This window comes from Lactuca serriola, chromosome 1 (assembly GCF_051521515.1).
Source record: "Lactuca serriola cultivar US96UC23 chromosome 1, Lser_US96UC23_V15, whole genome shotgun sequence".
Classification (NCBI taxonomy): domain Eukaryota; kingdom Viridiplantae; phylum Streptophyta; class Magnoliopsida; order Asterales; family Asteraceae; genus Lactuca; species Lactuca serriola.
In genome coordinates this window covers 22,715,821-22,738,029 of record NC_136408.1, presented here as the reverse complement: position 1 = coordinate 22,738,029, position 22,209 = coordinate 22,715,821, and the positions used below count along the sequence as shown (strand labels likewise).

The 22,209-nt window shown below is 31.9% G+C and overlaps 2 protein-coding genes across 4 annotated transcripts; one reads left to right on the top strand and one right to left on the bottom strand.

Moving 5' to 3' along the window:
- Window positions 1-5,493: 5,493 nt before the first annotated feature.
- On the top strand, window positions 5,494-7,774 carry LOC145072508 (jacalin-related lectin 19-like). Of its 3 annotated transcripts, XM_079019114.1 has the most exons (5): window positions 5,494-5,772; window positions 6,092-6,132; window positions 6,228-6,452; window positions 6,539-6,650; window positions 7,093-7,235. In XM_079019114.1, exons 1-5 carry the CDS (start codon window positions 5,721-5,723, stop codon window positions 7,101-7,103), a joined length of 441 nt encoding a protein of 146 aa, XP_078875240.1. In that variant the 5' UTR covers window positions 5,494-5,720; the 3' UTR covers window positions 7,104-7,235. The 3 variants fall into 3 exon arrangements, with proteins under 3 accessions (XP_078875240.1, XP_078875112.1, XP_078875170.1); XM_079018986.1 differs by lacking the exon at window positions 6,539-6,650 and having other exon boundaries at window positions 7,093-7,774; XM_079019044.1 differs by lacking the exon at window positions 7,093-7,235 and having other exon boundaries at window positions 6,539-7,032.
- Window positions 7,775-13,967: 6,193 nt separating this feature from the next.
- On the bottom strand, window positions 13,968-15,397 carry LOC145072334 (agglutinin-like). Its single transcript, XM_079018775.1, has 4 exons — window positions 15,077-15,397; window positions 14,730-15,002; window positions 14,398-14,628; window positions 13,968-14,295 (listed from the first exon to the last, which is right to left on the bottom strand). The coding sequence occupies exons 1-4, from the start codon at window positions 15,329-15,331 to the stop codon at window positions 14,050-14,052; spliced, it is 1,005 nt and encodes a 334-aa protein (XP_078874901.1). The 5' UTR covers window positions 15,332-15,397; the 3' UTR covers window positions 13,968-14,049.
- Window positions 15,398-22,209: the final 6,812 nt, after the last annotated feature.

The window sequence follows — 22,209 nt, the reverse complement described above, 5'->3', positions numbered from 1 at the left end:
TTTTTCTTTTATTCCCTGTACTCACCCTTTGGTGTAAGAACATTTACTTCATGCTATTTACGCCATGTGCCACTCTCCCTTACAGGTGATTACTAACTACCTAATACAGGTGATTTTTTTGTTCATGTCTATAATGATCATAGTTCTTACAGGTGATTTTTTTCAGGAACATTAACAATCGGTAAACCCGTTGTCACAAAAATACTCACAAAAACACCCCAAGAATATTCTGAATTACAGTTATGTTTTAATCTTGCAGCTTTTGTGTCTAATTTATAATTTTACAAAGTTCAACAGAAAATGATGTTCTGAAGTTAGATACTGCTGTTGAATCCAATATAATACATCCAATTGGAAAAGCTATCCGGGAAGCTGCCAAGGCTGCTAAATGTCCCAATGTAACGGTACCTTATAAAAAATACTGTTTTGCCCTTACTGAAATGAAACCACTACTTTTTTTCTATTTATAAATATGATTGATTGATTTGTTAATGGTATGCAGGCTAATGATGGTACATAGATGGAGGAACCTGGTTCTGGTGAAGTAACTTTAATTGGGAAGAAGATAACTTCTGTTGGGACAGTGGAACGGGTTAGAAGGTATAAAAAATTGTAATGAGAAAAAAATGAAAATATTATGTTGTAAATAATAGGAAGAAATGATGAAAGTAGGATATGTTATTTGTGAAAAATACATAAAAAGCACTTATACTTTACCATTGATCAGTTTAGCCAATTAACTGCCATCTATAGTGATTAAGCCATCATACTTATTTTTTACCTTTTAAGAAAACCATTTTCATTGGTTACTTGGTTTTGAAAAAGGGAAAAATACATAAAAGAATAACATACTTTCAAGATTTTATCAATTTAGCTACTGAACTAAAATCATTATTTATGATTAGTATGATAATAGTTTGGTGACTAAATCAATAAAACATAACAGTTTGGTGGCTAAATCAATAAAACATAACATTCAGTGGATAAATCAATTAACTGATGAAAGTATGTTGTTCTTTTTGGTGTTTTGGCATGATTATAAAACCAAATAACCCAGAAAATCTTGTTCTAAACAGTCAAAAAGTAAAATGATTTAATCACTACATAGAATAGTCAATTGGGCTAAATGATAATACTAGTTATAATAATAATAATAATGTATCTTCTAAGTATCATAGTTTAAAATATTATATGGAAATTGAGGTTTATATATTATATTATATACTCACAGTAGACTACAAGTACTCTGGAGTTATGCTTTTCTATATAGCAAATGCTAACCTTGGTCTTTGCGTTTTTTTGTTCATAGATTACAAACACCAATTTCTTTCAAACAACAGAAGATCTAGAGTTTAATTGGGTGATTGAAGGTGATGGATGTAAACTTGATTTTGGAACTCTCAGTCTACCAACATTAGAGTTTAATTGGGTGATTGAAGGTGATTTTGGTTCTTGAAATGAGACTCAAGATATCATATTTTGGCATGGCTAGAAGCTTTGGAGGAAACGAGACTCAAGCAAAAGTAAACACACAGAGAGTTGTTGGCACATAATAAGCTAGATGATGCAATTGTATATAAATGAGCTCATTTTTTTATAACATTTACTCACTTTTAGAATAATTATTTGTATTTGACATATTAGTGAAATGAATTATCTTTGTTATTTATGGTATTTTATTTTGTATTATGAGATTTTTAATGTATTATTTAATTTGAAATTAGTGAATATATAAATTATATATATTTTTTTAAACATTTAACATTATGATACGCAAAAATGTGTGTCGTCTTCATTTATGACATGGCCTTTCTTGACAGGGGTTTCTTGATAAGCATTGCGTGTCATTAACACGCACGTCGTAAGGTTACGACACGCGAATCCGTGTCATCTTTCTTTATGACAGGGCCTTCCTTGATACGCATTGCGTGTCGTAACCGCGCGTGGTAATTGTGTGTCGTAAATCGCGTCGTCTATAGACGACGCGCAAAAGCGTGTCGTCTCTCTTTATGACAGGGCCTTCCTTGACGCGCATTTGCGCGTCGTCTGAGCCTTTTACGACGCGCAATGAGCATCGTAAAAAGTTGTTTTTCTAGTAGTGGATCATAAGGTTATAAAAGTAATGATGGACCAAAAAAATTACCTTCAGTTTGAGTCCATGCATCAAGTGGTGCAATTTTATTTCTCCCTTTTTAGTTTGATTTATTTTACCTTTAAAAACCTATCCAACTATTGCAATTTTTTCGAGGTTTGAATGTTATTAGATTATATGTGTTCTTCGTATAGCCTGGTGAATCATCCTGGATTAACTCAAAAAAAAATCTTGAAAAAGTTATAGCCAAATAGGGTTTGTGAACAAAAAGAAAGAGAAATATATATTTATATTGTCATCGGATAACCTTTTGTTCAATTGAATTATTGTTGTCATGTGCATTTTTTAAAAGCATAAAATAATTATAGATTTAAGATATTATGGCATCAAACCATCTTGCCGTAGTTGAATATAGTTGTAGGGAAGATGCAAGTGTAAAATAGGAGACATATTAAAGCTTTAATAATTTTAAAGGCATAAAACCATCCTATTATATTATGTAGTGTGAATGATGTGAAACAAAGTATTCATGAAGCCATACATCGGCTACAACTCACGTGATCACCCAATTACAACAAATAGAGCCCCTAAGCATACCAGTGCTCTTTAGGATAAAACGTCACAATATTTTATGACTCTTTCTTTATGATTTTTAAGCTCTAATAAAATTTTTAGGTTCTAAGTTCTTTTATTTTCCTTTGATTTAGAAGATGTATGTTTGTGAGCCGACTAATTAGGATAAGATAAACACACATCTAGATCCAAAATGCATTCCATATTTTCTTATATGTCTTCTTTGTGACAGTAAACACAATCATATCCAATTGTCTGTTCATTTATAGAATTTTTAAAAGGAATATGCAGCGCTTTGTTGCTCCGTTGTTTATGCAATAGTTTTACGGAAACACACAATGTGTTCAGGTTACGGTTTGGAGTTGGTGGTAAAATAGAATTTTGTTCCCTTTTTCCTTGTAATGTTTACTAACATATGTAAGGGTTTGTATAGTTCAACATTTAAACGTCATTTCTCATCATTGTAACTTTTTTTTTTCAATTTTAAAATGTATATTAATATGATTATTTTTCTAATTTTTCTGCATGAATTGGTTTGTATAAACTGATGTGTATTGATTTATTTATACCTAAAGGTAGTCATAATATTTTGATGAAGAAAAGGTTGTCAAAAACTTAATTGAAATATTCTTATAAGTACTTAAAAAAAAGTTTTCGTGAACAAAATCTAATAAATATGAGCTAAATATTCTATAAGTGATATTGGATCATTTCTAAATCAGTCCAAAAGCAAACCAAACACATACAACAAATGCAAAAACGATTATTAATATATTAAAACACACATACAACAAATGCAAAAGTGATAAATATATTAATACATGTCAATTGAAAAGCAAACCGACCACTAATTTTTTTTGTTCGCCATATGTTTTTTCTTGAAGGACAAATGAAATTATTGTTAAAATAGTTGTAGAAAGAATCAAGCCAAAAACTACAAAATCAACAAAAAGATAGAATAATGTCTTAAAATCAACCTACCCAAGTAACAATATTATTAAAAAGGGTGAGGTGTGGGTGGAGTAGTAATGGGGTGGTAGGTCCCATTAGATTTTAATATCCATTTAATTTCTTTTCCACATTTATACAAAATTGCAAGAATGGTCCTTGTGATTAGGTCGAAATTGCAATTTTGGGGCAAACAAGTTTGGACTAGCACTCATGGTCCAAGGGTTTTCATTTTCCTACCACTTTGGTCCAATTTACTTTAAACTTTTTTGTAATGACGATTTTGCCCTTGGTTTTGCTTTTTGAATTTTTTTATTTATTTAAATAGTTTAATATTTAAAAGAAAATACCTCTCTCTCTCTCTCTCTTAACAAAAAAACAGTTGACCCGGTCATTTCTCACCATCTCTTCCTCCGACGAAGAAAGGAGGCTGCCGACCACCACCTTCGCAGCCCCTCCCCACATCCCTCTGGTCGTGTAGCACCACCAAACACCCATCCCTTCACCCATTGTTCCGTAGTTCTCAGCCCCGGAAAATTGACCATCCCAACTCAATCGACTTAGCCACCAAGAAATGAAAACCCAAGCCGCCAATAAACCCTAACTTCAGAGTTTGCATCGGCTCACCCATCGTCTACGTTGAGTTGCTAGGGTTTGCAGCGGCAGGGAAGGGCTTCAAAGACCAAGATTGGAAAGGCATCAAAATGCCCAAGGGTTTTCAACGTCGTCGTGTTCGTCGTAACAAATGTAGATCAACGTCGTCCTACTAGATCTGCAACATTGTCGGATCCGTAGTTGTTTGAAGGTGAAGATCCGTTGAACACCCTATCTTACCAGATCTCCACCTCGAGCGTAAGAAGCCATCGTCGACAACTACTACGTCGTCCCTGCCTTGCTCTCACCTTCACTAGTTTAGGGTTTGCAAACCCTAGCTCCGTCTAACCCCTTTCATTAAAAACCCTAGTTTCGTTTGGAGAAGCTCCAACGGTCGTATCGTCGACCGTCATCGTTGGAGATATTTGTTCGTCATAGTTCATCCATTGTATCGTCGTCGCCGCCCTTCTTTTGTTTTTAGATCAACAAACACTTTTGATACATTTTGACCGGTAATGGTGGTTGTAGCCTTCTTAGTCTAGATCCGTAGCTCGATTTGACTTTCATATGATGCTAGGGTGTTAGTGGAGGTGTTCACAGGTGTTGTTGTCGACGTTGATCAATAGTGGTGGTTGAGTTGATCGGTGGTCATGGGTGTGGCGGCGATGACCGGTGGTTTTGGAGGATTCTAGCAAAAAGAGGTGAGGAATATAGGTAAGAGAGAGAGAGAGAGAGAGAGAGAGAGAGAGAGAGAGAGAGAAAGAGAGATTTTATTTTTTGTTTTTCTTTTAAATATTAAACTAAATAAATAAATAAATAAAAACTGGAAAAAAAAACAAATGACAAAATCGTCATTACAAAAAAGTTTAAAGTAAATTGGACAAAAGTGATAAGAAAATGAAAACCCTTGGACCATGAGTCTAGTCTAAACATGTTTGGCCCAAAGTGATAATTTCGACCTAACCACAAGGAACATTCTTGCAATTTTTCCCCAAATTTAATTCAACTTTTTTTTAATTAGTTGATAATTTAAAAAATATAAAAGAAATTAGTAAAGATAAATAAGTCTTTTTTGAATGGATAGAGACCAAGCGTGCAACAAAAATATAATATAAGGTCGGTATGGGTGAAAAAAAATTGTTAGAGACCAAACACACAAATTATCCTAAATCACAGTGACCATCTGCGTAATTTACCCCAGATTTTTTTTTTATTATTGAATACTAAAATGGTATTTTAAAACGTTAAAATAAGTTGGATCACGAGATATGGCTGTGGCTTTTTGCAATTTTTTACGAGACATGGCTGTGGCCTTTGTAATTTTTCTGCTCGTTTCGCTTCTCAAGTCTGAACACAGATGAGTTAGAGAGTCGCTTGCGCTGGTTTACGAGAGATGGCTGTTGATTTTGCAATTTGTCCGCTCGTTTCGTTTCTCAAAGACAGAGGAATTAAAGAGTCGCTGAGCCCTACTCCCCTTTTCTTTTTCTATTTCTTTAGCATTCTCTGTTAATGAATGTTCGTGCTTCCAACTTCGAAACCTTCATTTGGGCATTCATTCGAAGAAGGTAATTAGAGATTATGCTTTCAACCTTTCTAATTAGTTTGTTTCCGTGTAAAAACAGTATTTGCGCGTTTGACTCTGATGAATGGATACATATTCAAACTATATTTGATAGTCATCATATTAGAAAATTTTCAAGATGGTAATTTGAACACCGACTGATGGATTGTTCTTTTCTATTTATTTAGTTTGTAACTTCCATCTAATTTAGGTTGAGCTTAATTAATATGTGTAATGCCAATGACTTTGTTTTGTATGAGAATATTAGTTTTTTTTTATCAACATTAAGCATATTGTTCTAATCTGTTAATCGATTGGTGCAGGTGGGGGGATATCCACTAATAGTGATTTCAATAGGCCGATGGTAGTGGTTCACTTTTTTGGCATTTTTATTGATTATGTTTAATCTCATGCGCTAATTAGTTGTAGAGTTATATGATGCATTTGTATGCTTTGCAGGCAGATGCACCCATTTTAGAAAAATGCATAACGTTTGGACCATGGGGCACGAACATCTCATTCTCAGCAGGGAAAGAGTGTATTTATATACCGGATGGGTTTATTAAAAAAATTCGTATTTTACATGGAATGTGTATTGATGGCATTGAATTCCAAAGCGACAGTAGCACAGGTGCACGACAAAAGTCCTTTTTTGGTCGCCAGCGTGGTGAACGAACGGACATGGTAACCGCTCTTATCTGAATATGACTTGATGCATTTCATCGTATATGTCCATGCACATTATGGACTACACTTTTCGTTTTTTGCAGATTTGCATTGACTATCCTGATGAATATTTAACTTCAATAAGTGGGACGACTACTTGTTATTTAGTGACGTCATTATGTTTCCACACAAATCAGAATCGCTATGGTCCATATGGTAATTCTCAACACGGCACTTCATTTTCATATGAGGGTAAAGGCGGGGTGCTTGTTGGATTTCATGGACGTCTTTGCCCAAGCATCACGTCTATTGGGTTTTACGTGATGCCAAAATCACTAGCAATCGCCCGAAACTCTGCATTTGAAGAAAATCCCAGATCTGAGGATCATTCTAATCTTTCTAACTGCATCATTTCCATTGACAACAACCCTTTTGCCAAGTTTTAATCACTATTAAGTGTTTATAGCATTCAATTGGTTGAATACCATTCATATATTTTTTTAATAAAGACCGTGCTACTTGGTTTGCATTGCCTTAAACTTTAATCCCAGTCAAACATCAGAGTATTCTTTATATTGTTGTTTAACAACATTTTTGTTGTTTTAAAGTAAATTTATCTTTTTTTTTTTTTAATATGCATTATCATTTTTCATTGCAGAAATGTTGTAGGATGTCTTTGCTTGGAGCTCCAAGGGATGTAGTACCTTGGGGGGCTTCAGGAGGTAAACCATGGGATGATGGGGTATTCAACAACATCAAGCAAGTTAGGGTTCAAGTAGGAGAGCCTTCAAAGGTGATTTTCGGCATCCAATTCAAATACGTAAAAAAGGATAGTAAGTTCATTTTGTCACGGTTTCATGGAGGAACAGATCATGATGGGGATATATCAGAAGTGGAGATTAATTTGGATGGTGTGCAAGAGTATTTGACTGGATTATCGGGGTATTATGGACCTGTTGAGGGCTATGATGGATTGGAAGGTATAACGTCCCTCACTTTTCACACGAACAAGGGGAAACATGGGCCTTATGGACAGGAAAGTGGAGGTGCCGGGTATGTTTATTTTACATCGACCACATCTTCTGGGAAAATAGTTGGTTTCCATGGGAGGAATGGTGATTTTCTTACTGCAATTGGTGTTCATATGGAGTATCTCTGAAGATGATGGAAGAAGCATAGACCTTTTGCTAAGATTTCATTTTTTAATGGTAATTGCATCGATCGAATTTCCTACTCTTCGCTTTTGATAATATAAGATTGCCATGTTTGGGTTTTTTCTTTTTTTTTTGAGCAACTCGTGTGTGAAATTTTTTGGCAGTTCTAAGTAAGCAATTATGCCCTATCAATGTTTGTTTCAAATTAATTCATGAAGGTTATTTTTCCCTTCCAAATAAAATATTTAAAACGCTTGTGTTATTGCGCCTCTATTAAGGACATGAGATTTTATATTATTAATTTTATTACTAGTTGTGAAACCATGAGTTATGTGGATTAATTTAAAAAAAAAAGTTAAATATATAAGTCTAAATATTTGAGAACTTCAAATTTAAAAGAAAATAAAAAAATAATGAATTATTAAAATTTGAAATATATTTTAATCTTAATCAAACAATTTAAATAAATAAAATAAATAAATTAATGAGCTTTAATTTGAGAATTTAAAAACATAAATTTAAAACTAAAAGGTAAGTCTTTTTTATAAAATTGATATTCATTTATTATTACATTTATTGTAATTATTATATTAAAAGTTTATGCAGAATTTAATTAAAAAAAAAACTCATAAAATGATATGTGTAAATAAATTAATTCAAAAAAACCAAAAAATAACATTTAACAAATTTAATATGAATGTGACATTTAACAAATTTAATATGAATGTGACATTTAACAAAACAAAACCTTTATTTATTAGACTAAGAAAACTAAGAAAGTTCAACTATTACAATCATGTATGCCAAAGCTCTTTTACCTTCTTTTTTTTTCATAAAACTTTCACGCCATCATTGTTTGTATCAAAAGCAATTTGAGTTTGAACCTAACTTTTATTTCGCTAAGGTTTGCACTTTAAAAGACGATTTTGAGATTTTTAATATCAATTTTTTTTTGAATAACAAAGGTCATTTGCACTGGAATGTAACAAGCATTCTCTTTCAAAAAAATATAAAAAATAATCCCTTCTAGCATGTTCATCTTCAAAGTCCCTTCACTTCTTTTTTTAAGGCATTGATCATTTCACACAGACATAGGTTGTTTTGTTGTTTCTATTGACTTCTACTCAGTGGCGTAGCCAGGATTTGGTTTTAGGGTAGGCCAAATAATTTAAAAAATATGAACAAGTAGCAAAATACTTCGAATGATAACAACGTGTAACAATATATGATTTTAAAGTAAATTGTTCGTTTAACTTGGAAGTAATTGATTAAACTAAGATAATAATAAAAAATATTAATATACTAACTTGATGAACGAACAATTCACCATGGAGATTGAAATACAATTTGATTTATTTAAAAAATTGTTGTCTTAATTCTTTAATCGACATGTCTCGGTAGGTAATTATTCCATTCATTATGAATTTAAGTTTTGAGTGGGTACAATTCACAGTCTTTACATTTTTTTATTCAATAGAAATATGAATTTTATATATAATATATATTTCACCTTAAATTTGTACGGGGTAGGCCAAGGCCCACTCTTGCACTAATGTAGCACTACCCCTACTTCTATTGTTGTTTTATCATCAATTTCTATCGACTCTAGCATCATAGGCTGGAGTGACTGGTGTCACCGAAACCGTACTCTCTTCACTGTCATATGTGTGTCATATCATTTTTTACCACATAAATGTGGTTTCTTGTCACATCCAAGGAATGGTACCACACTTTTTGTGTTTTTTTTGTATAATTTAAGCAAATAAAACTTCATTATATATATATATATATATATATATATATATATATATATATATATTACATTGCATTGCTTGGTTTATTTTATTATTATTTTGAATGGATAAAATCTTTTTTTTTGTCAAAATATAATATTTCATTAATTAAAAATAAAAATGTCATACATTGCTTAACTTAAAAAAAAAAAAAAAAAAAAAAAAAAAAAAAAAAAAAAAAAAAAACCCTAAACTTTTAGAAATGCAAATTAGAAACATAAAATCTACAACATAAAAATATAAACAAAAAAAATGCAAACCAAACGTTTAAAAAAAAAAAAAAACACACACACACTAAAAGCTAGGCACGATTTACATAACGTTTTTTTCACTTCCTGCTTCATCGCCAAAATAACTTGAAGCTCGTCCCTGGTCATATTCAGTGTGTCCATCAATAGTACTCTCATGTCGCTGTCCCTTTGTTTCCGAAGCTCTCTTTCAGAAGCAATTTGCAAAATCCTGTCCATTCTAGCTTTTATACCCTCCATGTCAGCCCCCATTTCTTTCAACTCATATGAATCTGACGCTTTGTCTTTGTTTTTGCTTTTTGCTTTGTCTTTTCCCATTGGTCGGGAAGGTGGTGAAACTGGAACAAATTCATCTTTGTTCAGATCAAATTGAACACGAAAATCTGATGTAGTGTGGTCGGGCTCAGATGTTCTGCTGTGTTTTGAACCACTGTCGATATGCTTGTCTGATGTTTTGTTGTTTTCGCATTTCTTGTTATCTTTCACAAAATTCCAAACTTCAAGAAACTTGAAAGCCTTCAGATTTTCTTTTTGATACACTTTCAGCGCTTTCCTCAAAATCACATCATCGTTTTCTCTACTTTTCCATTGATGTTTCATGTTGGTATACAAATCATTAAACAACATGATTTCCTTGTTCATCTTCCCCCATTTCGAGTACACTTGATGTTATGAACTGTATTCTCTACGGTTCATTCCTTTATCAAACCTATACAAAACGTGAATCCAAAAGCGGTCATGCTTTTGGTCTTTTCCAACCGTCGCATCTTCTGCAATATCAATCGAAGATTGTGCCAACACTAACATTTCTAAGGGTTCCCAACCTTTAGCATGTGCCTTTTCTTTTCTTTTAGTTGTTGCTCGAGTGGGTTGAGTTTCTTCAACGAATTCCGGTTTGGAATCAGAAACGACCGTAGGTGGTTGTGTTTGTGTTTGTTGAACAAACTCGGGTTGAGACCAAAAATCAAATGGATTAAAATTTGTGTCGGTTTGTGGTAGTGTTTGTGTTTGTGGTAGTGGTTGTGTTGGTCGTTGTGGAAAATACGGAAGTATACCGCCATAGTGGTAATACGGAGGCGAAAAAATCGGTTGAACAAATTAAGGTATCGGGGTTGTGGTGTTTCCAGCGGGTGTTTTTTCTTTGGAGGGCCTTTTGGAAGAAGACATGTTGAAAAAAATTGAAGAAAAGATAGTTAAAGAGATAAGTAAATAGAGTAAAGTTTTTGTAAAAATGGTAAATATATATAGGGTAAATTTAAAAACAAATAATAATAATAATAAATAATTCTACAAATGGACCGTTCAATGGTCAAAAGATGCCCCATCCAATCAAACTGTACGGCGAAAATGGCTACACTACGACCTAAACCACGGGAGACCGCGGTCAGGGGGCGATGTGCACGGCTGAGGTGGCAAAACCGCGGCCCCAAACCGCAGCCACTCCCTCGAGCCTTATAAGAAAATAAAGTCAAAAATCACAAACATAAGCAAAAATAAGGGTAACATTTTCATATATTTTCTTTCACATAAACCTGATCAATAACGAACTCAAGTTTTCAACATAAAGTTGATCAACATAGAACTCAAAATAGTAAACAAGCTATCACATGTTTGACAAACTTGATCATTGTTTCCACATATATGTACCTATTTGACAAAACATGGTCAGTGTTTCATATACTTTCACGTCCTGATCAGCAAAGATGTTGTTTTCCTCTTGTCAAGAGGAATTGAAGCAACAATTTAGAAGGTTGTAGAATGGTAATTGGGGTTATAATCGGTTGGGTTAACTTGCTTTTCTTTTTGGACCATATTAAACCCGACTTATTTTATCTAATTTTGGTTTGAGTTGGTTGGGTTAACCGGGTCCATTGACCATCTTTTACACTAAGGTGTGTGTTTTTTCATTTGGTTGTTAAAGCTGATTGAAAGAGAACACAGAGGGAAGTATGCTTAAAAATGATCTATCTTGCCCTTTAAAGAACCATTTTTCCCAATATGCCAAGAGAATTTGAAACCTAACACCATCTTTAGCTAACACCTAATAAATCCAGTTAAATAGTTGTGCACTCAACTATTATTATTAAAGTTAATCTGACCATGGCCTCAAGGCTATCTTGATCATCAAACTAAATGATATAAATACATAAAAACCATCAACGATCCTTTGCATAGAGCTGGTAATAAGTCAACCTAGATTGGATTCGGGTTCAATCCATTTATTAATTGGCTTTAAGTTTTTAATCAAACTTGTCATCGAGCTCATATGTTTATGTAATTCTCAACCTAATCTATTACATAAATAATTAAAGAGTAAATTACTGAAATTGTCCCTGTGGTTTGGTCAAAATTGCACGTTTGGTCCCTAACTTTTTTTTTGCACTCGGATCGTCCCTGTGGTTTGCTTTTGTTGCGTTTTTCGTTCCTATGGTTTGGTAAATTTTGCATGTTTGGTCCCTAACTTTATGTATGTAAGGGACGAAAAATGCAACAAAATCAAACCACAGGGACGAAAGACGCAACAAAATCAAACCACAGGGACGAAAGACGCAACAAAATCAAACCACAGGGACGATCCGAGTGCAAAAAATAAGTTAGGGACCAAACGTGAAATTTTGACCAAACCACAGGGACGATTTCAGTAATTTACTCATAATTAAACTTAGATTAACCCATTTAAAAAAAAAAAAAAAACTAAATAAATTAACCAATGATTACACCACTTAAAGTAGTTCCAAAAGTGAATAAAATTTTGAAGTATGAGAAAAACACAATCATAATTCAAAAATACATATAAATTGTTGGGTTTTTAAAAAGGGAAAACTACAATAAAGTCCCTACATATTGGCCTTATAATCGATTTAGTCCCTATATATTTTTTTTATTCAATTAAGTCTCAAATACCGGTAATCGTATTCAATTTAACCCTTTGACCCGGTCAACAGGTTATCCAACTTTCAAAAATTACATTTTTGGCCCAGATTTCAAAATTTATTACAAATTTGGTCCAAAATTTACACTTTTGATCCAGATTTTAATTTTTTTTTTTACAAATTTGGTCCAAACTTACCTTTTTTGCCCAAATTTTAGAATTTTATTATGAATTCATCCTAATTTTAGTTTTTTTTTACAACTTTTTTTTTTCAAAAAATTGTTTCTAATATGTTTTTTCTTTATAAAATCATATTTATACAAAAAAATGTATTTTCACATAAAAATCTTATATTTCCTATATAAAAACTTTTTTTAAAAAGTTTTTTGTATATGAAATATCTAGTTATAAAAATATGTATTTATTTAGTATATAAATATATATATAAATTTGTTTTTATAAAAAAATGTACACAAACACCTATCACCTTTATATATATATATATATATATATATATATATATATATATATATATATATATATGTACACAATTAGGTGTGCATCTATATTTTTTTATAAAATCGTGTTTGTTTATATTTTTTTTATAAAAACGTGTTTGAATAATTTTTTATATAATACGTGTTCATATATATTTTATAAAAACATGTTTGAATAAGTTTTTATATAATACGTGTTTGTATATATTTTATAAAATCGTGTTTGTATACATTTTATAAAATGTATACAAACACGTATTATATAAAAAAAATATTCAAACACGTTTTTATAAAAAAGAATATAAACAAACACGATTTTATAAAAAAAATATAGATAAAATAGGGTGTTTGTATACATTTTTTTTTTGTAAAATACACTTTTGTATACATTTTTTTTATAAAAACGGATTTCTATATATTTATATACTTAATAAATACTTATTTTTATAACTAAATATTTCATATACAAAAAACTTTTTGAAGAAAGTTTTTATATATAAAATATAAGATTTTTATGTGAAAATACGTTTTTTTTTGTATAAATATGATGTTATAAAGAAAAAACATATTTCAAACAATTCTTTGAGAAAAAAAAGTTGTAAAAAAACTAAAGTTATGATGAATTCATATAAAATTCTAAAATTTGGGCAAAAAGGGTAAAGTGTGGACCAAATTTGTAACAAAATTTAAAATTTGGGCCAAAAGTGTAAATTTTTGATCAAATTTGTAATAAATTTTAAAATCTGGGCCAAAAATGTATTTTTTGAAAGTTAGATGACCTGTTGACCGGGTCAAAGGGTTAAATTGAATACGATTAACGGTATTTGGGACTTAATTGAATAAAAAATATATATAAGGACTAAATCGATTATGAGACCAATATTTATTGCAGTTTTCCTTTTAAAAAAAACATAGTAAATAACAATGAAAAAAACCCAAATACGTCAATCATGTATTATCAAAAGTGAGGACCGGCAAATTTGATTAAATTACCATTAATACATGCATCTTAACAAAAAAAAAGTCAAAGCTTCTACTATCACCACCAGCTTCAAAAATACTCCATATGAACACCAATTGCGATCAGAAAATCACCATTCCTCCCATGAAACCCAACAACTTTCCCGGGAGATGATTTTGAAGTATAATCAACAGACCCCTTTCCACGTTCCTGTCCATAAGGCCCATAAATCTTCTTGTTTGTGTGAAAAGAAATAGAAGTTATGCCATTAACTTCAACAGGTCTGTAAAAGCCCGATATCCCAGTCAAATACTCTTTCTCATCATCAAAATCAACCTATTAAGATTAAGGTTTACCCATTAGATTACACCGGTAATGCCACTCACTCACAAATAGCAAACAAAAAAAAGTGTATATTCTAATATTTGTGCACATTACCAGTTGTGTTTTATCGCCACGTGTTCCTCCATGCATTTGTGACAAAACGGAATTACCATCCCTCTTAACATATTTAAATTGGACGCCACAAATGACCTTCAAAGACTCTCCTAAATAAACACGTATTTGTTTGACATGTGAGAAAACCCCATCATCCCATGGCCTACCTCCAGCAGCCCCCCAAGGTCCTGCCCCACTCGCCATTCCTAGTGCAGACATCTTGCAGCACAACTGCAGTGAAATGAAATTAATTAGTCACGAGTATCTAACACTTGTTAAACACTAAAAGCAGAAAATAATCGACAATCAAATTTTGAGACAAAAAAACGAACCCCATGTGAAGATTTGGGATATAATGCTAGTGATTTTGGAATCACATAAATCCCAATAGAATCAATGTATTTTCCAGCACGACCATAAAATCCAACTATCATCCCATCTTTACCATCATATGCGAAAGGGGTGCCTTTATCTGAATTACCATACGGACCATAACGAATCTGATTTGTTCGAAAGCATAAAGACATGACTACAGTAGAACCTCCAAATTGACCAATTGTCCCGCTTATATTAGTCAAATATTCGTCTGGGTAGTCAATTAAAATCTGCAGAATTGAGGAAATGTCATCGACAAATGTCTTTGATGAGATCAAAGAGGTAATGAAAGAACATCAATTACCATGTCAGTTTTGTTGCCACCATCTCCACCAAAAATGGAGGTTTCAGTTTTACCCGTATGACAATCACTTTGAAATCTAATGCGATCGATAACCCCTGCATGTACGATTGTGATCTTTTTAAGAAAGCCGCCTTCAGGCATAATTACCCAGTCTTCACCCTGTGAACCACCCCATGGTCCAAGAGTTATGCACCCTTCATTACTTCTTGTACCTCCCTGTAACCCATTAAAAATCATTGTAGCTTCATAAAGCATTAAAGTAGTATTTTTGTTTTTCGATAGAATAAGAATGGAAATATAAAAAATTGAAAGTCTACCATATCTGGCTACTACTGAAACAGGACGAAAGGATAAACTCTAAGGCCATGGGGTATGGTCACTAGCTATTCATTAGAAAAGTGATGCCACCTATGCGCCACATCATCTCACTTACATATTCACTACATGTTTACTAATCATTGGAAATGGTTATCACTCCACATTGTTTTTTTTTATTATTTATTATTTTTTTACATTATATTAAATTAAAAACACAATAAAACATTGATAAAAAACACATTAATAAAAATAAAAATAATATTTTTAAATTCAATATATATGCTTACTAATAAAATAAACATTGATAAACATAAAAGTGATATTTTTAAAAATTCAACGTACATTTTACTAATAACATAAAAATTAATAAAAAACATTGAAAAAAAAACTATTCGTTTGCATCATTGTCCTCATCGTCTCCGTCCTCATCCACTTTGTTTTCGTCTTCAAATTGTCGTTGTCATATGTGTTCAGTCAAATCTTGACGTAAATTATGGTGTGTTTCACTATTCTGTATTTCCAAAAGCCTTGTAAAGTATGTCGGGCTGCCGACTTGTATTACTGCAGGTGGATTGAGCATATCATTCGGAGTATACGTACAAATAGCTCTACCCTCTTCTTCTAAGATCATGTTATGTAAAATAACACACGCTTTCATCACCTTCATCAATTTTTCCCTTTCCCATGCTCGTGCTGGATATTTGATTATGTGCCACTTCTGTATGAGGATCCCAAACGCCCGCTCCACATCCTTCCTTGCAGATTCCTGTGCTAATTTGAACAATTTCCTTTTTTCATCAGCTGGATATGTGTATGACTTGACAAATGTTGTGTACTCTGGATATATCCCATCAGCAAGGTAATATCCATGATTGTATTCACGTCCATTAATAACGTATGGCATGTTTGGTGCTTTACCCTGCAAAATATCGTTAAATAATGGAGATGCTCCAAGCACATTCAGGTCGTTGTTTGACCCTGCCATACCAAAAAATGCATGCCAAAACCAGAGGTCCTGTGAAACAACTGCTTCTAGTATAACAGTAGGCACACCATGATCACCCCGTGTGAATTGCCGTCGCCATGCATTGGGACAATTTTCCCACACCCATTGTGTACAATCAATGCTACCTAGCATTCCTGGAAATCCATGTTTAGCCTGATGTGCGGCATACAACTATTCGACATCATTTATGGTCGGATTTCGCAAGTATATGTCGCCATAAAGCTCTATTACATACTCACAAAAAAAATATGTGCATTCTCGACCGGTCCTCGCAGACATCTTCAAATATTCATCTGAAGCGTCTGCGGCTATGTCATACGCTAATTGTCTAAGTGTTGCTGTGCATTTTTGAAACGTAGTAAACCCACGTTTACCCCTAGCATCCCATCTCAGTTGGAAGAACTCATAATTGTTTTCCAAATCTCTAGCTATACGTAGAAATAAATTTCTACTAATACGAAAGCGATCCTCAAACTTCGATAGGTCATATAAACTATCAATGTTAAAGTAATCACGTACCAAAAGTTCCTTCGCCGCCTCTCGATCCCGGTTGATGGACTTTCTTCGTTTCTTCTCGACATTTGAAGTTTCGTCTCTCTGAAGTACAATGTCGTGTGCCGCAGACAACAACGTGTGCATAACCAACTCATCATCATCAGAGTCTTCATCAGATGATGAAGACGAAGAAATAGCATCCAAAAAATTATTCATATTCTTGTTGTTGTGTGATTTTTGTTTAGTTGTTGTAAAATATATAATATGTATTATGTTTGTATATATAGCTGAGGTTTTAGTTTTGATTCTTTTTTTTTTTAATTAATGTTAACGGTCAAAAGGGAAAGGAGGAAAGGAGGTAACGGTCAAAAAAAAGAATCAACCAATCAAATTGTGCGTGAGGACCCGTGAGAAGTTCCAATCCACGTCACATTCACCGGTAGGGGGGCGGTGTTCACACATGAATACCCCCCTACACGTCATCCATTACGCGTTAAAAATCAAGCCATACCCCATGGCCTAATTGTCTTCTTCAGTTGTATGATGCACCGGTGAATATACTGAAACTGGAATAAGGAACATGCAGAAAATGCCGAATAAATAGAAAAAAAGAAGGCCTAGTGTGTGTATAGTGTAGGGATCATCAAGCGACTCCATCTTGAGAAACGAAGCGACCGGACAAATTGCAATAAATTACGTTTTCTTCGATTTAAAAGTAAATTACAAAGACTTTATGCTTAATTTTTACAACTATTCATTAATTAAAATGATTAGGGTCTAAAGAGAATACATCTCAAAATATCGTCTTTTAAATCTCTAATACAAAAATTATTACCAAATTTGCAATAAAAAAAACACGTTATAGATTAGTGAGGCAGTATTATTTAAAGGTATTTAAATCCTCTATTAGTTTATCTTTTATGATTTCCAAAATTTGTGCTAATTAAATTACACGAAATACAATAGTGAACTTCTTTAATTATATTTTAACCTTGTAACCCGGTTTCTTTTTCTTGAAATACTCGGAGTATCTTGTTAATTTTCTCAAACAACATATAGATATTTTGTAAGGCCAAAGGGTATGGATGGGTTTTTCACGCGTGACAGGCACAGCTGATGTGGAGGGGGTATTTACGTGTGAACACCACCCCCTCTATAGTGGTTGTGACGCGGATTGAAGCTACTCACGGACGATCACGAGCAATTTTATTGGTTGAATTTTTTCTCCCCAATCATTACTCCCGTTTCTCTCTATCTCTCTCTCTTTCTCTCTTGTTCACTAGTGAACATCACCCCCATTACTAGTAAATATATAGTGCAGTATATTTTTATATGATGTGGCAGTCAAAAACGTGTAAACATCTCAAAACCATACCTTATGGCCTAAGGCCGGAGGGAGTGGATTATGTTGTCACATCATTTGTAAAGTCGGAGATTGTTTATTGTTTGTCATGTCAATTTTGCTATATAGCATAAATGGCATGTTATTTTCAAAGGTAGGTCAAGATATTTTTTTGTTTTTTATATTTTATAGTAAATTAAATGTTTAAAAAAACATTTCATTAAAAAAAACTATAACATTTGAAATATTACTTAAAACTTGACATAAACTAGACTTATAATTACTAAATACTAGACTTAAAATTAAACACTTAAAAACTTAACTTAAAACGTGACTTAATGCTACTTGTCAAACTTATATTTTTTTCATAAGCTCCTCTTGCATTTTCTCCACAACTCGACGTTGACGTTCGGGTAAGTTTGAAACATCTTTCATCATTAGCTTCTACTCACGATTTCTTTATTTTTTGTTTCACAAGTTGCAACATTCTTTGGATGTGCTCATTTAACTCCATTAGCCCCTCTCTTTTCTCCTCACTCAAAGAACCTTCGACACCCTTGAGCTTTCTCTTTGCTTTATCTCTTCCTGTAGGACGAATCCACCTCGGAATATCATATGGTTTGTCATCGCTGAGGTCTATTCCAACATGTGCATCTGAAGATTGACTATGAGAGTTTTTGAATGTTTTTGTTCTTTTTGAGCTACCTGTGAAGTCTTCCGACGTGTAATGTTTAGCCATTTTTCTTTGTCCTTCACAACATTCCAAAAACTAATATTTTTTAATGTTTTCTTCTTTTCCTTACAGTACACTTATTGAGCTTTGGATAGGATTTGTGCATCATTTGCACCTTCACGTTGATATAGATACCATTGAAATTTGTTGCATGTTTGCTTGTATTCCTCCGTTTTGAATATATTTATATTTTATTCGGTATGAACCTCTCTTCATGCGCTTAATAAAAAATTTCCACACTTTTACATAAAAAGTTTCTCCATCTTAGTCATCACCAATGATAGGATCCTCCGATACGTCAACTCATGCTTCCGCTAACGCCTTTTCTTCATCCGTTGACCAATTTTGTTGTTGGCCCTCCTTTCTTTTTGTCGACTCAAGGGTTGTGTGGTAGAGGGCGGGATGGAGTGAAGGGTGGATTATCGAATTCGGTTGAATCCGATTCAATAGATTAAAATATATTTTATTGTATTTTTTTCAAATGGGTTAAATTCAGGTTGCGAATTTAGGGTTGGGATGGAATTTGAGATGAAGATTGGAATTGGGGTCGAGATGTAATTTCTGTTGGAGATTGGAATTGGGGTTGGAATGGAATTTGAGTTGGAGATTGAAATTGGGTTTGGTTTGCATCATGTGTAATATGAAACATTTTCGGGATAATGAATCATCGGTGGTGAGTATATGGGTGCTTCAAGCTGAGGTCGATATACCGAAGAAGACAGATTGTTTGGTGAAGTGTTTGAAACATTTTTCTTATTTCTTCTAGGGATTTTTTTGTTGGCTATGAGAATACATGTTTGAATTTGAGAGATTTAAAAAGTTTGATGTTTCATAGGTTGGTGTGGAATGAGCTGGAAAATATAGATGTATGGGTCGTAATATACACACATCACTCTACTATATTACACTCAATTACATGCTACATTTTTTTATCATTATTATCATATGATTTAGCCTAATCATTATACTTAATAATAATTATTTTACAACTTAATTATTTTATAAACTTTATTATTATTATTATTATTATTATTATTATTATTATTATTATTATTATTATTAGTATTATTATGTTTAAATATTTTATTTCAAACTTATTTTTTTAAATAAGTTAGAAAGAACAAATATATAAAATTATTATATTTAACAAACTATATATACGACGTTAAATCATTAAATCATCATATACTAAATTACAACATGCATCGCAATGTATTTTTATATTTACTGAAAAATACTCAAAAAATTTATGGGTTTAATATATGATTTTGCAATTTATATATAATTAAAAACCGACTAAAAAATTAATAAAAAAATAAAAATATTAAAATTTTGATTAAATATTTCATCGGCGATAACGCTGAAATAGGAGGCATTGGGTACATCAAATAATTATACATATAAAATGAAATATTATAAGTTATATTTCATCGTCGTTTCGTCGGACCACGAAACCACCAAGTTGTCGCCATTGGACCACCAAATCGTCGGACCATCAGGCGTCGACACCGCCTTCATATTAGTTATAATTTTTTCTTACTTTTTCAACTTTTCTTTAAACTTTTTACAAAGTTTGAACATATATTTTTTACACTTTTTTCACAAAAGAAAACTTTATAAAAATAATTCATGAGTTGTAAAAAAAACTTTAAGATTCAAATGATTTGATTTTGTTAAAAGCGGGTTTCGGATAAATGAAAAAAACGTCAAAAAGTTAAAATTAAATAATATAAACGAATAATAACATCAAAAAGTTAAAATAAATAAATAAATAAACAAACAAACAAAACATCATAAAATAAATGAAAAAACAACATTAAATCTACATATTCGAATGAAACGACAAGAAAATTAAAAAAATAAAATAATAAATCATAATATTAATAAATAATGATTTTAAATAATTTAGGTAATTAATTTAAGATTATCAAATAAGTTGATCCTTTATATTTTGCTAATAAAAATTTAATATTATTAAATAAATTGATCATTTATATTTTGCTAATTAAAATCTCAAAATATAAAAGGATATATAACAAACAATAAAAATAAGACATATATTATAAAGAATAAAAAAATTGAAAAGGACAAAGAAACAAGGAATAGTGGTTTAGCAAGGAAAAAAAAGTAAATGGTTATTTGTACAAGTAGAAAGTAATAATCGTGCACACAATTTCTAAGATTTAATTGTTTAAAAAAATTAGATTGGTTTGTGATAAGTATAGGATAGACTGTTGTGTAAAAAAAAATTCGCTAGATGTATTCACAGGGTGAATGTGATTTTTTTTTAATTTTGAATTTTAAAACTCTAACAACTAGCTTAAAAAAATATAATAATAATAATAATAAAAAAGTGTGTGAATTTGAATTGTAAAGAGTGGTTACATAAAATTTGAATATATGGGTTAAAAAGGTAAATTTTTATTAAAGAAAAAAATACAAAATAATTGTTGGCTCCTCTCCCTCCTCTGCACATTTATGCCGTCGACCCATGCTACCCTTGACATGGCACCGTCGAGGGATGTTGTATGTTGAGCCCGCCGAGTAAAATGCCGACCACTCTCCAAAGCCTAAAGAAAAACCCAACCATGAATATGATTATCAACCAAATAGACCAAAATATGCAAGTCCCGAAACCAATTTAATGTTCAAAATACTTTTCACAGTTGTTTTAAGTTATGTATATCAACTGTACATTTGAATTTAATCCAGACATATATACCTTGGATATTTACTTGTGGTGTTATTTTGCAGAGATCTTTTTGCAAACTATTTTAAGAGATTTTATAAGCTTTTTTTATGTTAGTTAATTATTTGTATATAATTTCATAATTAAGACAGCCAAAAACTTCAAATGACCGTACAATTTTAATTTTGACTTTATTTCATGATTTTCTATACATTTCGTGAAATACTCATTTGTTTTGCAAATTGATTACTATGTAGTTGTTGATATTATAAGATCATTTAACGAAATCATTTACGACTTGACAAACTAGAATGTAATATTCAAATTCGTCAATTCAGACTTTCTTTCTTGTTCGTTTAGTGAGAAAGAGAAAGACAACAAACAGCTTAAAATATCTAAAGAAATAGGTAGATAAATTGAGAAATCAAAAGAATTTAATGTTGCAATAGTATACCAACAAAAGAGTATTTTAAAAGGTATCAATGTGTTTGTTTTCAAATATTATATACTAGTTTATAACCCGTGGGAACCATGATTATAAAATTAATTA

What these genes read in the sequence shown, in the direction of transcription:
- LOC145072508 (XM_079018986.1), top strand. Translation starts at nt 5,721, where the DNA reads ATGTTCGTGCTTCCAACTTCGAAACCTTCATTTGGGCATTCATTCGAA. An exon ending in TGGGCATTCATTCGAAGAAG is followed by an intron (nt 5,773 to 6,091) that starts GTAATTAGAGAT and finishes CGATTGGTGCAG; the next exon opens with GTGGGGGGATATCCACTAAT. An exon ending in GTGGTGAACGAACGGACATG is followed by an intron (nt 6,453 to 7,092) that starts GTAACCGCTCTT and finishes TTTTCATTGCAG; the next exon opens with AAATGTTGTAGGATGTCTTT.
- LOC145072334 (XM_079018775.1), bottom strand. Translation starts at nt 15,331, where the DNA reads ATGCTTTATGAAGCTACAATGATTTTTAATGGGTTACAGGGAGGTACA. An exon ending in GTGGCAACAAAACTGACATG is followed by an intron (nt 15,003 to 15,076) that starts GTAATTGATGTT and finishes TCAATTCTGCAG; the next exon opens with ATTTTAATTGACTACCCAGA. An exon ending in ATCCCAAATCTTCACATGGG is followed by an intron (nt 14,629 to 14,729) that starts GTTCGTTTTTTT and finishes ATTTCACTGCAG; the next exon opens with TTGTGCTGCAAGATGTCTGC.